Consider the following 15,399-nt stretch of genomic DNA (forward strand, 5'->3'; position numbering starts at 1 on the left):
AATCTGGGCACGGTTTGTAAAATTAAACAAAATTTCCTAGGTGATTACTTATTCGAAACTTAAGTGACGGGAAAAATTACCGTCACAACCCCGACCCCCCCCCCCCCCCCCACTCGAAAGCGGCCCACCTTTTTTGATTGTAACCGGATATCCCACGCATTGCTCCCCAGCTAGTTGAGTTGCCCAACCGGTCTGAACCCAAACTTCGAGTCGATCTTTCGATACGTTAGGGTTTTCCCAGGGAAATTCGTACAGATCCAACCTAGTCTTCAATACATTTTCAAGCTCTTGGAGAGCGCCTTCATTTTAGCTGGATATTCCACGCATTGCTCCACGGTTAGTTTATAGTTATCCACCCAGTCTGAACCCAACTTCGAGTCGACCTTTCAGTACGTTCTGTTTTCTCAGAGGAATATTTCTTATATATCTGACCTTTTCGTATCATTTGCAAGCTCATTAACGTGGTACGATTTCAGAGTTCCATGCACAATCCATGCTCAAATTTGTTTCCTTTTTTAACGTTGGTTCCACCTCCTGCACCCAACTTTTCGATCCTTAAGTTGAACGGTCCCCTTTTTTCTTTACTGCTGTGTTAACAGAAAGAGCCTCCGAATCAAATTTTCGAAGTAAAGTTTTCTTTAAAACTTCATCAATCTAATTCAAAGGATATGAACGATACCACTTGAAAAGTAGAGTTGTTTCGGTTTTGATTATGGAAACTTGGAAATTGTCTAGGAATATTTTTTAAAAATAATTTTCAAAATTGTTAGGTGCCTTAATGCCGCTCCCTTTTTACGCGGTAGCTCAATTCTGTTTTAGTGCTAAATAATTTGCACGTATCTTCGTTCCTCTGGCGTAAAAGCGTATCTCGATTCCCACGTGAGCCTTGTTCTACGTAAAAATTAATGCTTTCCAGAACTCATGCGGAAATCGAGGTACGCTCTTACGCCAGATGAGCGAAGGTATAACACGGAGCTATAGGCGCTATTAGTGTTACATCACGGAAAAGCGATATATATCGATTTATCCTCATTGTTAGCATTGAAAGAGGTGATGTCGTTGTTACATTGTTTGGCTCCAAGTCGAAATAATCGAGAATCGTTTTGGTGACGTCACCACTAATGGCGCCTAAACGGAGAAAATGGTGTTTTTTAAGATAGTCTGGCAAGCAGAGCTCGTAGCGCAGTGCAGCTCAGCATAGGAACGGTGGGGGCGCGGGGGTGGGAGGGGGGCGGAGACTCAGACACCCCGACGCGGAGACAGAGAGGCACCATTAGGCAGCATTTTAACGCAATTTTTGCTCAAGTGGGTGCGCTACGGGGGTGCCTCTCGGCTACGGATAATCGCAAGTGTTAACCGCACCGATTTAGCAACGATTCCAACCCCTCGTTGCCACGTTGTTCGACCGAAGCCGATCAAGAGATCTCGGAGTTGAAAACATGACGATGGCTGAAGTGAGAAACCACGTGTCTTGATCGCATTGTTTCAAAATTTCGGCTCAAATTTTATTTTTTCGAAGAGAAACTAGCCAACTTTATAGCTTGAAATTAGCTTGAAAAAAGTTCAAGGTGGCTGAGCCAATCAGAGGTGGATCCTCTAGGTGTCATTCTTACACCATAAATGTACTCTAGCTCAAGCTGCTCTTTTACCAAAGAAAGAAGGGATTCCGCAAATAAAATGTAATGAAAAGGAGTGCCGTATTGTGCACTCGACATAGAAATAGTTTTCAAAAAATTGTATTCAAAGTTTACGAAAATTATGAATATATTTATGTGCACTTTTAAAAGTTCACGATTTCTCGAGTGAAAAACTCAGTAATTCTTAATCGGCTCTTAATAATTAACCGTGTGCTTTTTAGGTAATGTTTTCAAACTGCGGCATAGGGAATAAATTTTTTCCCACTTTGACCCTTATTTCTCTTGAAGATTAGACATTATATGCTTTCCGCAATAGCAATGACCTTCTAAAATTAATTTTTAAAAGCTGTCCCGAAAACCGTCAAAATGGTCGTTTTAGGAAACCCATTTTGACCGTTTTTTAAAAGTATAATGAAACTCGTAGTGAACTTTACGTTTGAAAGTCTTCGGAAAAAAGACTACCTCCTCATGAGTTTTTTTTTTATATTTTTGAAAATCATGTTTAGTGTTGGAAAACTATAGTTGATACTTTTAGCGAGGCTCGACACTTTTTTACTTAAATGCCACTAAAAACCTTCATAAATAGGCACAAAGGATCTCTTAAAGTGAACACTATAACTGTTTTTTAACCGTTGTCCTTTTAAAATTGAGGAGTTTTTGAGAGTCGTTTCAACAGTCGTTACTAGGGTTGTTCTAAAGATGACGGTGTCTCATCAAACCTTTTCCAAAGGATCAGTGCATACATATTTCTAAAAGTAGCATTTCAACAGTTGTCGAAGGCTTTTTCTAAATTGACAAGTGGTTGTTCTGTCGGTGGTGGCTCGTCAAACTTGCTCCAAAGAGTCTGTTCATCTATTTTGCTAAAATCTGGATCATCCAGGCGTTTCCACGTCCGAATCGTCTGAACACCTCCCCAGCCCTCATCCTCAGTTTTCTCTAAAGTTGCCAATACGACTCTCGATCTCCTGGGCCATCCAGCCATCCGTAGGCGTGATAGCCAACCCCTCCTGCATAGCACAAATGCATCTCGTATAATTCACCGCAGAAATCGTTCAAGTGATCGTGACCTGTGAAGATGGCCTTAACGTCCCCTGCCTCGGCCATCGTTGTGAAGAGGCCTGAGTTGACGGATGCCGAGGAGATGTTTTCAAATTTCGTCCCCTCGGAGTTGTTTACTCGTGCGAATTCAGGGAGCGGGATGTGGAAGTACGCGAGTCCAGGTGCCGATAGTTCCTGAGGCTCTGGTTCTCTTTTGTAGGCCTCCTGCAATGTGAACAAAATAATTCTTTGTAATGTATAACCATCATGGTAACGCATAACGCCCGAGGCGCGGAGTGGTCAGGAGGTGTAACCCCTTAGTTGCTTTTTAAATTGACGAACACGCTGTTTAATCAATCACTGAGTAGCAGTCTTTGGATCCAATTTATTGTCGTTTCGTAGCAGCTCCTTAGGAAGCCCGTATAGATAATCATATTACTAGGGGATACGCCCCAGCCGCTATGCGGCCCAACCTCCAGAGGGCGCCCTCTAAAACCCGCTTTAAGGGCTCGTTAATTAAAAATGGAGCGGGCTCATTTACGGACGATTTTGTGGCCGTAAAAATCATGAAAATCGTCCCTGTGAACCTTATGAAAGAATTGTGATGGAAAATGATCATTTATGTGTTTAATTGGGAAAATATTTCTGAAGTTTGAATAAAGCGGGTTCATTCAGAAACCATCGCTTGTCGATTCGATAGCTGCAAAAATCACGGAAGCCGGCCCGGTATAGATATTCTGAAGAAAGAGTGACAAAAAATGAACACTTTCCCCTTTTTTGAATGGGAGAATTCTCAACTTTATCACGCAATGTAAACGAATTTCAGTCATATTCTCCGAATCTGAAAAATTCTAGCGCGGTATATTTTATTTTGCATCAAGATAAAGTGTGTCGTGACAAGTTTTTCGAAAATCCCCCCACCAAATAGTCCAGGCAAACAAGGAAAAGAGCCTGCAAAAATCCCGGGTAGCAATGTTTTCATCGATTCCTATGTAATTTTTGACGCTGAATCCGAATTTCAACTTTGCGCCATTAAATTCGGACCGGAAAGTTGCCAAATTTGGCAAAAATGGCCTAAAATGGGCCTTTTTTCCGGATTATGGCCTGTAACTCGCCAACAATTGATCTGACGATAAAATTAGTTATTTTCAGAAATAAAGCTCGTTAAATTTCCTATAAAAAAGTTCCTATACACTTTTTTGCTCAGGGCAAAATCAAGCGCGCTGGCGGGCTCCAAACTTAGAAAAATGAGCGAAAATTTGGTTTTTTGCGGGTTATGGGCTGTGACTCGTCCAAAATTGATCTAACGACAATTTAGTTGTTTTAAAAAAAAAGTTCGTTAAATTTCCCATAAAAAAGTTTCTATACACTTTTTTGCTCAAAGCAACATTAAGCGCGCTGAAGGGCACCGAACTTCGAAAAATGAACGAAAATCGCGTTTTTTTGCGGTTTTTGCAAAGATCCCGGGTAGCAATGTTTTCATCGATTCCTATGTCATTTTTGACGCTGAATCCAAATTTTAAATTTGCGCCATTAAATTCGGACCGGAAAGTTGCCAAATTTGGCAAAAATGGCCTGAAATCGGCCTTTTTTCCGGATTATGGCCTGTAACTCGCCAAAAATTGATCTGACGATAAAATTAGTTATTTTCAGAAATTTAGCTCGTTAAATTTCCCTTAAAAAAGTTCCTATACACTTTTTTGCTCAGGGCAAAATCAAGCGCGCTGGCGGGCTCCGAACTTTAAAAAATGAGCGAAAATTGCGTTTTTCGCAGTTTTTGCCCGATGTCTCCTGTTTTAATCGTCCAACGAGTGATTTTTGGACAAGTTAAGTGCAGATGATAAAATTTACACTTAGTGAAATGAATTGATGTAAATAATAAGGATAACCCAACACATTACAGTATGCGCAATTTTGGCACATTTTACAAAGTTCGGAGCCCGCCAGCGCGCTTGATTTTGCCCTGAGCAAAAAAGTGTATAGGAACTTTTTTATAGGAAATTTAACGAGCTTTATTTTTGAAAATAACTAATTTTATCGTCAGATCAATTTTTGGCGAGTTACAGGCCATAATCCGGAAAAAAGGCCGATTTCAGGCCATTTTTGCCAAATTTGGCAACTTTCCGGTCCGAATTTAATGGCGCAAAGTTGAAATTCGGATTCAGCGTCAAAAATTACATAGGAATCGATGAAAACATTGCTACCCGGGATTTTTGCAGGCTATAGCCCCTTTCATGGCTTATTTGCCTGGACTAAAAAGAATTAGGAGCTGAAGTGTTTTTCAACGCAAATCATACGGTTGTTTTCAATTCGCCTTCAACTGCGCATGCTGCGATTGTTGTTACGATCATGTTGAGCGTGCTGATTTCAGCTTATTACATACTTGATTGTCTGAAGGCGTTTTATGTGCACAAGTAGCGCATCCTGTTGGAGAACAAACAAATCGAATGAAGCGCTCAATCCCTACTTCATTTGATCGCCAGTAGAGTGCGCTACTTGCGCACATAAAACGCCTTCAGAGAATCAAGTATGTAATGAGCTTGAAATCAGCACGCTCAACATGATCGCAAGAACCATTGCTTCAAACGAAGTTGAAGGCGAATTGAAAGAAACTGAATAATTCACGTTGAGAAACATTTTAATGCACATAATAGCGCTATTAGTCATCTATTAATCGCTGATCGAATAATTCTTAATTTCAAATATATAATATCTTTGGTTATAGAAACAAACTTCGGCTCAGATGACTGTAACAGTTCCTATGACCGGAACGTAGATTACCAGAACAAAAAAAAATTCCGTTGTTGATTATGAACTAAAGCTATGTCCCTGCATCCGTAATTTTTCTCAGTAGTCCAAATTTAGTTGAGACACTAACTAACCGCTCTCAATGAGAAATAAAACTATATCGATGGCCGCGAAGTACGCAACCGCGTATCTCCATTTGCGACGTTGCAGTCTTTCTGTCATACTTCATTTTTTTTTCCAGAAAACTAGTCAGTGTATTTTCTTGAAGACTGCTTTAATTTATCCTCTTGTCAGAAGAAAAATGTATATGGATTTAAGCTATTAAGTTGACTTGTCTCTCTTCGACAAAATAAAATAGGAGCGGAAATTTTGAAACATTGCAGTGGAGATATGTGGTTTCGCACTTAACCATCGATCTGGAAGGTGCCCAAAAAAATTCTCACCTGGAGCTCGGCCGAAATGCGTCGAAACCAGAGCTGCTGGGAAAGCTTGACCCAGTCGTATCCTTGGATAATCGGATTGGTAGAGTAACTTCCACTGTCGAGGAAGTAAAGGTTCAGGACTGATTTGTTCTCAAAAGTCGAGCCTTTGACTCCTCCAACCTCCATGTTGTAATTGCCGAAGCCGTCGATGGCCGACTCGCCGGGAGGGTTGACTCGAGACACGGAGTAGTCCATCCCGGCGATTTGCTCCATTATCATCTTTTTGGATAAGGAGCCCTCGTCATCGTGGTTCCCCAGCACGGCAGCCCATGGGATCCCCGCGGCAATCGCAGGGGCGAACGCCGCGTTCAGGGATTTTTCCGGATCGGAGCTGTCGTTGCCGTATATATTGTCCCCTAAAACAACAGTTCACACAAAATATACGTGGAGAGGGAGTAAAATACACGGATTTGTCATGATGATGAACATTTTTTCTTAAAAAAATGTAATTACACTGGAAAGAAAACACATTGGATCTGGAGTCCAGACTCTTGAAAACATTGACAATAAAAAGGACTCTTAATTCAATCGGATTTTAAAATCAAAAGGAAATCCGCTCAAATTAAGAGGCTTGGTTCTTGATTTAAGCTTAAATCTGATTGAATCAAGAGTATTTTTTCTTGTCGATGTTTTAAGAGTCTAAGATCCAATTTGTCCCCCCTCCCCCCCCCCCCCCTAGTATACTCGCACTTTTAAACATTTCGGAGTGAAATCTGTACTTAAGTCTATGTAGGGTTGCACGAGTAAAATGAAAAATACATTTTTTTTGCCTAATTTGGCTGGCTAAGCTGTACAGGACATGGTAATTGGTTAAAAATTCGAGCTACAAGCCAAAATAAACAAGTAATATTTCAAACTACGTGTAGATGAGAAATACTAGATGTGCTTTGCTTCTTGAAAGTTTTATACTATTTCTCTTCTACATGGAGTTTGAAATATTGGCGCGTATACGTAGTATACCGCCTTTGCGATCGTTTCGAACCCTGCTCGATACAATAACCGAGTCCCTTAGTTCCTTACCGAAAAGTGACTACCGCGAACTTCTGAGATTTTCCAAAGCGTGTAAAAAGTTTATTTATCCGTCAATAATTATGATTTAAAGTTGCTTCTCATTCTGGGGCTCTCTAGTTTATGTGCAGTGAATACCAAGAGTCTACGTTACTTGGTTTTCTTAAAAAAAGCCTAAGAGTACGACGCGCTGATTCAAAATATGCATATATAAGCAGAATCAAGCGAACTGATTCGAGGATGGCTGAGCAGGTCGGCACTCTCGGAATGAGAATTTAACTCCTCCGTTTTGTTCAAAACGTTGCTTTGACAGATCTCCACACCTCTGTTATACTTTTCAAAAGTTGGTACCCGTGCTCTGATAGTGCTGTTCATCTGACAACAATGTCAGTGTCAGCTGATAATAATATTTTTTTCATATGAGGTTAATAAAAAGTTTTCAGTCAGTCTTTGACATCCTGAATAATTGTCTTGGTATTTATTTACTAATTTTACAGAATTATATTTTATTTCTTATTAAAACTAAGAAATACAGTGCAATCTGTGTAAGTGCAATCTGTGATGAGCCTCGAGACTCATTAGACCATTAGCTAAACGTGGCTCATACAGGAATCCACTTACCCCTCTCTTCCCCACGCTCCTGATCACTGCGTCGGCGTCTCGACGAACAATAGCTAATGACGGTCGCCAAGCTAGACCGGGATCCTCAGCCCCTCGCCCAATTACTTACGCTTCATTAACCATTTCACCGTCACGCTAGGATTCGCCCAATTTTCAAAAAAAATTGTTTCGCGAGTTTTTAGCAATTTTTTCCTTACTCTCCGTTGAAACACGAATTAAAAGAGGTCTCATTCATAAAAATCGGCCAAATAGAAGAGAAGTTACAGTATTCGAAATCCGAAGAAATCAACAAAACTTCTCCAAACAAAAAATAAAATGAAGGGGGAAAAAAAGAAATGTATAAATTACAATTTAATATGATTGACCTCAGAATGTGACAAGCAATTCAATTATAAAAAGGAGAAAAAATTGAGTGAAATTACAAAAAATTAGCCTCTTGCAAGGGGCTTCCTTGTATGAGTTTTGACCTGAAGACAAGTAAATCCCGTTACATTATAAAACGAAATTGACTCCATAGTTTAATGCCTTAGTTTCTTGAATACGATTATTTTAAAAAAAAATAATCGAAAATTTATACCAGCAATTTTACCCATGGGGTGATTTCCTGAGAGCTGATAATATCACGAATTTCTCATAGAGCCCTTCAAAAATGGCTTGCTTTTTGGGCAGCCGATTCGGCCATCAAACCGGGGTTTAAATGGAAGCTGATAATAACACAAAGCTCTGAGAAAAATTTTGAGATGAGTATAGGAACGGTTTGTAAATTACGAGGAGAAGCGGGCATTCTGTTCAGCATATCGATACATAAGTATTTTCACACGTAGAATTTAATTTTCACGTCAGGGAGTCGACATATTTTGATTTTTGCATGAAAAGACGTTTAAAATAAAAAAATCAAGACATATTTAATACAATTGCATTTATATCGAGTAAATCTATTTTCAATAATATAACGGGATTTACAATACCGGTGATTTGGGTATTTTAGCCCCAAAATACCTTTAAATCGACTTTATCTTCTAGGAGTTCGGCAGAATTTTTCCTTTCTTCGCTTAAATTTTTCCGTAGCACTTTTCTTCAAGAATCTGATAAGATTTTGCTTGAGGCAGATCAAAAAACTTAAATTTGTTCGAATAGCTTTCTAGATTCACAATACACGGTCTCGTGAAGGTGCGTCGTTGACCTTGCAGTGTTGGATCGTGAATTCTCTTGTTGTGCTGCTTGCCTTTTTTGAAATCTCTGTAAATGAAAACTAAAGGGGTTGATATGTGCGAGTTAATGACGCGCCTTATCAACACATTGTGTTGGAGTTCACTGCTTGTTACTTGTTTATTTTGGCATGTAGCTCGATTTTTTAAGTACTTACCATGAAATGAAAAATATGAAAGATTGGAAATCTTCATGAAATATTTCGTAAAATTTCACGAGGTTGTGATAAATATGAAACACATTATTAGCGGCTGAGAATACGACATGCACTAAAAAAATACCAGCAAGTAAAAGCTATTAGCCTTTCATTTTAATTTGTGTTTTATTTCGAAATATATTTTTCAATGCCTATTATATTTTCCGAAATTTCATCAAATATTTCATATGAAATTCTAAAATTTTATATTTCATGAACAAAAGCAATCTTGAGGGTAAATAACACTCAAGAAGTAAGTGTAGGAATTGATGAGATGCAACAACTTACCTGTAAAGACTATGAGGTCAGGCTTCTCGTTTTGAATTAATCGCTCTATGAAAGCAGTGGTGTTGAGATCTGTGCAAGTGAGGGCCTGCTCCTCATCCACATCCAAACACGGCGTTAGGATACCATCCGCATAGTGCATATCCGCTACTTGAAGGATCTTAAACTCTCCGTTCTTGTTGAATCGCAACTCTCGTCCTGATTTCTGAGGTAGAACAAGCCTCTCTGTTGGCTGGCCGGTGGCCGAAGTATCAAGGGGCACCAAAAAAAGTAAAAGTAGCCCTATCGTAGCATAGAAACTATGGCGTGGAATTAGATGTCCACTCGCCGCCGCAGAAAAAACTCGTGGCATTTTCAAGATTTCTGCTTCCATTCCTCACGTTGGCATGGATATAACGGCTCAGAGGCGTTTTCTGACTGGAAGTTTGGAGCAGGAAACAGAATTGATTTTCAATGAAAGTATACGCACGTTTGTATTTCGCCTTCAGTTTTTGAGCTAGGCCACATTTGGTGCAGTCTTTTCGAGGATTTTTTCTCCTTTGTGCTGTCTACAGTTCGCGCAAATTTTAAAATTTTATCGTCACCCCATGAGCTCTCTGATTTTTTGCCCAGCTCTTTTTAATTGTTGATTTGTGGATAGTACATATTAAACTGGTAAATGGCTCTCCAATTATTTTATATAAGTAGAGGTGCCTGAGTAAGCGTGCAAAAAATGCCACCAAAAGGCTCTCTAAAAACCCTCTTATTGACTGAAATTTTAAGACAAGTCATATTGAAGTAAGACCATAACTACAACTATGAACTCATCATCTTTTTATCACGGCCTTTCCGTGCCAATCCGCGTCGTTTTCAAGGTCTCTTGAGAATTGCGAAGATGATCGACGTACGCAACAACGAGGTAGTTTTAAAATACACTAGGTAGACTTTATAGCGTTTTAGAAACTTTCTCGATAGTCTTTCGAAAATATCTCAGCCAGAGAAGTCACTTTCCTTGCTCGTTCATTTCATTCAATCAAAGTCAACGCACTCCTTAGGGGTCTCTCGTGATGGTTTGTTTTCGTCGGGCCCGAGAATATTTATGAATGCTTTCACAGCCTATTATTAGTTTCAAAGCGTCAGGTAGAGGAACCAATCAGGGAAAGGCACCGTCATAGCAATATTGCACCTGCAAGAGAAAATACTCTGCTGAAAATGAAGTATATAATTAGAAAATAATTAACACCCTGAATTCTAACAAAATTTTGACTCGATGTCAAGTTTCATCCAAGAACGCGCAGGGTCTTCACCGTCAGAAAGACCGGAAAATAAAAGAAAATTCGATGTCAGGGAAAATCAGGGAATTCCGAGCGCGTCAAGCATTTTTTAACTAAATGCATTTTAGCACATGAAAAACGAAAAAAATATCATGCAATTCACTTTAGATGCTGTTTTGGAAAGTTAAACGAGTGAGTTTATTCCATGGTGTCTAGTTTTTTAAAAACGGGGAAAAACCGGGATTCATCAGGGAATGAAAATTTACCGGGAAAATCAGGGAATCTGTTCCGGAAACCGGGAATCTCCTCTCGAACCGCACCCAGGGATCATTTCGTTTTCAAATTTGGCGGTCTAATCTGACGTGCGCCAAAGAAATGGCTGTAAGCTTAATTGAAATCGATATGCATATCTAAAACTCCAGAAAATTATATTCTTTTCCCCAAGAAAATCCCGGGAAAGTGGGAGAAAACTTCGGTTTCTCATCAGGAAATGAGCTCCTTAAAATCAGGGAAAAATCAGGGGATGAGCTTTGCCAAGAAAACTAGACACCATGGTTTATTCGCTCTAAAACCAAGGGAATTTCATTCAAGATTTCAGGAAAAATCAGGAAAATATCAGGATTTGAAATGAAATTTTAGTTGACACCCTGGTAAAACACGTATCTCACTCGCGCGCAGTTATTTTTTTCACGTTTCTACGGCTCGCCCACTCCGACATGCCCAGCGCGACTGCTCTATTGTTTCTAATTTCGTTTCTATTGTTTTATATGTTCTATTGTTTTCGTTGGTTCCATCGAAAACTGACGTCACCTAGAGAGCGTCAAACTTACAGTAATTCTGCTTCAATATTGAACAGAAGCTTAGAAGCTTTAAAAGAAGCAAGGTCACTGTCGTGAAAAGTTGCTGTTTTCAAAGCAAATAAACAGCTGTTACTATGAAATCGATGCCAACCGATAGATTCCCGTTTTATTTAGAAAATTACTTTCCCACCATTTCAAATGCGTAATACTCCTCGCAGCTACTCACGCCGCGTGAGTCACGCGTCTGAATTGAGAAAAATGTATTCAGTAAGCGAGCTTATTATTGTAGTTGATAGACAAAGCGATAGACAAGGAAGCCAAAGGAAAAATGGAGCAAACCAATTGGTTTAAACGGGTACGGACTAAGGGGAAAAGTGATGGGATATTTGTAGGGCCCCTCATAGGTTGCCGTTAGAGAGTGCCTATCTATCTCCTTTGTCCATTGCAACCACCCGCTTCCACCCATAAGATCGCTCCATTTTCCCGTAGTTTTCTTTGTCTATCGTTTTGCGTATCAAATTCACGGATCAGCCCGCTGACCGAGCAAGTTTTCTTCGCAAATGTCGGAAGTAACGAGATGCATCAAACGTCACTCAACACCGTCAACCATGGCACTAACCGAGGTGCAGTAATGGAGATGTTGCATGTGTTAGGAATTTGCGATTTGACTATTGATTCATACGTAAAAATTCGCGAGAAACACGATGGTGCCACTGGTTTTCTCTGAAATCAACTCCCAAGTTCAAAAAAAAGCTCTCAAATGGAGGCCAAAATGGAGGGGATATCTCACGCTATCATGAGAGTCCACGTCTACATCAAAACAAACTCTCCATGCAAAGATAGAGAGCAAATACACTGACAGGGTTGCCGTGTTTTCAGTTTTGGAGTCCCCAATTAAAGTGGCAACCCTGCCAATGTATTTGCTCCCTATCTTTGCATTGAGAGTTTTTTTTTATGTAGAGGTGGACTCTCAGGATAGCGTGTGATATCCCCTCCATTTTGGTCTCAACTTGAGAGCATTTTTTCGAGCTTGGGAGTTGATTTCAGAGAAAACCAGTGGCACCATCGTGTTTCTCGCGAACTTTAACATTAAAATCAACAGTCAAATCGCAAATTCCTCACACATGCAACATCTCCATTAAAGATGCTCTGTTGGTAGCCTGAGAACCTGTTTCTTGTTTTTATAGCTGACCGAGTATAGGAACCATTATTACCCATTATTACTGCAATACTGCCAAGAAGCAAGCGGCGCGCGGCGATTGATTTACGCTCATCACTTGCAAATGAGGTTGGCAGTATTTTACAATTAGCTCCTTCGATCACATTTTTATTTAAAATTTGGATGAAGCTGAAGAGGACTGTCTGTTTATCTTTAATAAGTGACAATACAATTTGCTGCAACATTGAATTGTCAGCGTGTTTAATCGATACAGTGTTGTGATCTCGCGAGAATCGCCGCGTTATAATCTTTGATATTCTGTACAAAAGCCTGAGCTTGTGTGGAAAAGAGGATTAATTAAATTTTGAAAGCAGAGGCGGATCCAGCTATTTGGCAACACTGGATTTCCTCCATCTAAACCTAAGTTAAATAATCGATTCTCGTCGGAGAACATGGCCCCTCCAAGAATCGATACATTTCCATAGGATTAAATGGAGAAGAACAATGTTGCCAATTTGCTGGATCCGCCAATGTTTGAAGAGAGGAACTTTTTAGCGGCCAAGCAAGAGCTTTTACGGAGCGGTTTCTGCGAATTTCGAAGGTGTCTAGCTCCGCAATTTTATCTCGAAAGCCATTCTATCGTTTTGACGGGCGGAACGAGTCCAGAGGCGAGGTGTGAATGATCGATTATCGATATCGGCCCATTTGAAGCTGTGGTAATGAATCGATTATTAAGGTGTTCGTTGCGAACACCATGTTTATCGATCCTTTTCCATAAGTTTAAATGGTAGATTTATCGATATATCGCAAAGCTTGCCACGCCTCTGGACGAGTCGTAACGAATAATTAAAATTCTTACTTTGCTCTGACAGGCATAGAATACCTAGAACCGAATAAGTATCCACTCAGAATGTTGCAGTTGCCACCTAAACGTTACCTTGGGCCTGCTTCTGAGAAAACAGGAAATGATGAATAACAGGCGAAATGGAACCGAGTTTGACTGAAACGAACTAAGCTGCATCCATTTTGAACTTTGAAAAAGAGGTTTAAAGTTTACTCCCTCCTGAGTCAAACAATTGAACGACTGTTCTTACCTGGATGATATTCTTTCTCGACTTTGAATTTTTGGCAGGAGGCATGGTATGATTAGTTAATGTTTTACACCTCTCCGAACTGCCATTTTTCCAAATGCGCCTTAGTATGTTTCTGTTAAAATCGATTCAAATGATCCACCCTGGTAAATAAATCGTGAAAATTTGAAAATTTCCTGACAATGTGGGCGTAACCACACTGAAAAAGATGAGCCCGGGAAAGTATGACGCGTAGTTCAGTCCTTTTTGTCATGGGGCGACGAAATCCTCCCACTACGAATGTCGTTCATCGCATTTACATCACGGAAAGCTTCCGCTGGTCGAAAAGGGACGATTTTTCTCTTACAATATTTTGGCGCGTAATCAAAGTAAAATCAAGTACATAATTTAGAATTTAATTCCAACTGTTCTTTCGTGAAGTGTGGCTTATTAGTCATGGAAACCTCAATCATATCTCTCTGCAATGCTCTCTGGCTTTAGAGAAGTAGAATCAACTCCAGTATATTATGACGCACACTGCTTTCTCGCCTTCAGATATTAAGGTAGGCCAGAAAATATTAAACGTGCTGCAATAGTTATCTATTCTCGGAATTTCATTGAAAGTTCCCCTGAAATCTTGTCTTGCATCCATGGATGTTTCATTCCCACATGACATTCGGATGGCACTACCCCCCCCCCCCCTCCAAATTGCAGTCTCATCCATGGATGTTTCAGTTTCACTCCCACCTGACATTCGGATGAACACCCCCCCCCCCCCCCATTCGCAGTCTGTTAATAGTTTAAATAATATGATAATATTCTTTCATCCTCGAGTTTCTCAAGTATGGTGTATGTACCTCTGACCACTGATTTCTAGAAGTTCATGCCCTTAAAACTTAAGTTTAATACATCAATTACCTAAGTGCGAAACAACGTATCTCCGTTTACGACATTGCAGACTTCCTGTTATAATCTATTTTTTCTTTTTAAAACCAGCCAACGAAATTTTTGTAAAAACTTCCTGATTTTATTTCTCTGTTGGCAAAACATTCTGTACAAATTTCAAGCTTTAAAATTGGTTAGTTTCTTTTCGAAAAAGTTGTAGGAACGGGATTTGAAAAACCGCAATGAAGATATGTGGTTTCGCATTCAAGCCATCACTTTATGTATAAAGATTAATTAGATTTTAAATATTAAAGAAATGGGAAAAAAGCTTCCGTAGTTAATAAACAGTTCAAAGGTACCTTGCTCCGTCGGAAATGCTCAAACACACAAAAGAACATAAAACACCAACGCCAGCGTGAAAACACAACAAAACACAATATCCGAAGCACGATCTCAGAGGTGACTGCACGAGTGATCCAAGCAGCAAGTGGACAGTGTCGGGATCGGCGCGAGAGAATTCTGTTTTACTTAAACATATACGGAATCCTGGTCGTAAAAAAAACCATAAACAAAAGAGATGGATAAGTTGTGCGATCAACGGTTGTGGTCAGATTTATGCGTCGTTCAGACGAACAGATGGTAGCATACGGGAGAAAAATATCTGTCGGTGGGGAGAATTAGTTTCGCACCAATCAGCATACTTATCTATGCGAGGGAATGTCGTGCTCGAATGAGTTAATTCCCTCTATTGTGAGAGCTTCTGGTTTTCTACCGAATAAAACGACCTATGTCGAAACCGCCGATTGTCTGCGTCAAGTTGTTGGCTGTTTACCTTGTCTCGCCTCCTAGATTATGATCGTAAAACTTGTCAAGACATTCATGCGTTTAAAACAGTGTCTCCGTGTTCAACGATTGCATTCAAGTTCAATGCATTCGGTGGAGGTATAAAATAAGAGGAGGAGAGGAAATAGAGAATACTGGAGAGAATGTAGAGTCAGCGAATTCAGC

The 15,399-nt window shown here is 39.9% G+C and overlaps 2 protein-coding genes and 1 long non-coding RNA gene across 3 annotated transcripts in view; 2 read left to right on the forward strand and 1 right to left on the reverse strand.

The window, feature by feature from the left end:
* LOC140224119 (uncharacterized) overlaps window positions 1–15,399 on the forward strand; it is a 643,754-nt gene that overhangs the window by 366,307 nt on the left and 262,048 nt on the right. The window lies entirely within an intron of this gene.
* The window catches only part of LOC109039486 (uncharacterized), a 613,681-nt gene that overhangs the window by 34,195 nt on the left and 564,087 nt on the right, over window positions 1–15,399 (forward strand). The window lies entirely within an intron of this gene.
* Window positions 1,721–15,067, reverse strand: LOC109039485 (uncharacterized). The gene is given in 5 exon segments (XM_072297511.1): window positions 1,721–2,618; window positions 2,621–2,900; window positions 5,867–6,261; window positions 9,228–10,389; window positions 14,751–15,067. Coding segments are annotated over 4 exon segments (1,263 nt in total). The 5' UTR covers window positions 9,598–10,389; window positions 14,751–15,067; the 3' UTR covers window positions 1,721–2,400.

The sequence above is a fragment of the Bemisia tabaci genome, chromosome 2 (genome assembly GCF_918797505.1).
Source record: "Bemisia tabaci chromosome 2, PGI_BMITA_v3".
NCBI lineage: Eukaryota > Metazoa > Arthropoda > Insecta > Hemiptera > Aleyrodidae > Bemisia > Bemisia tabaci.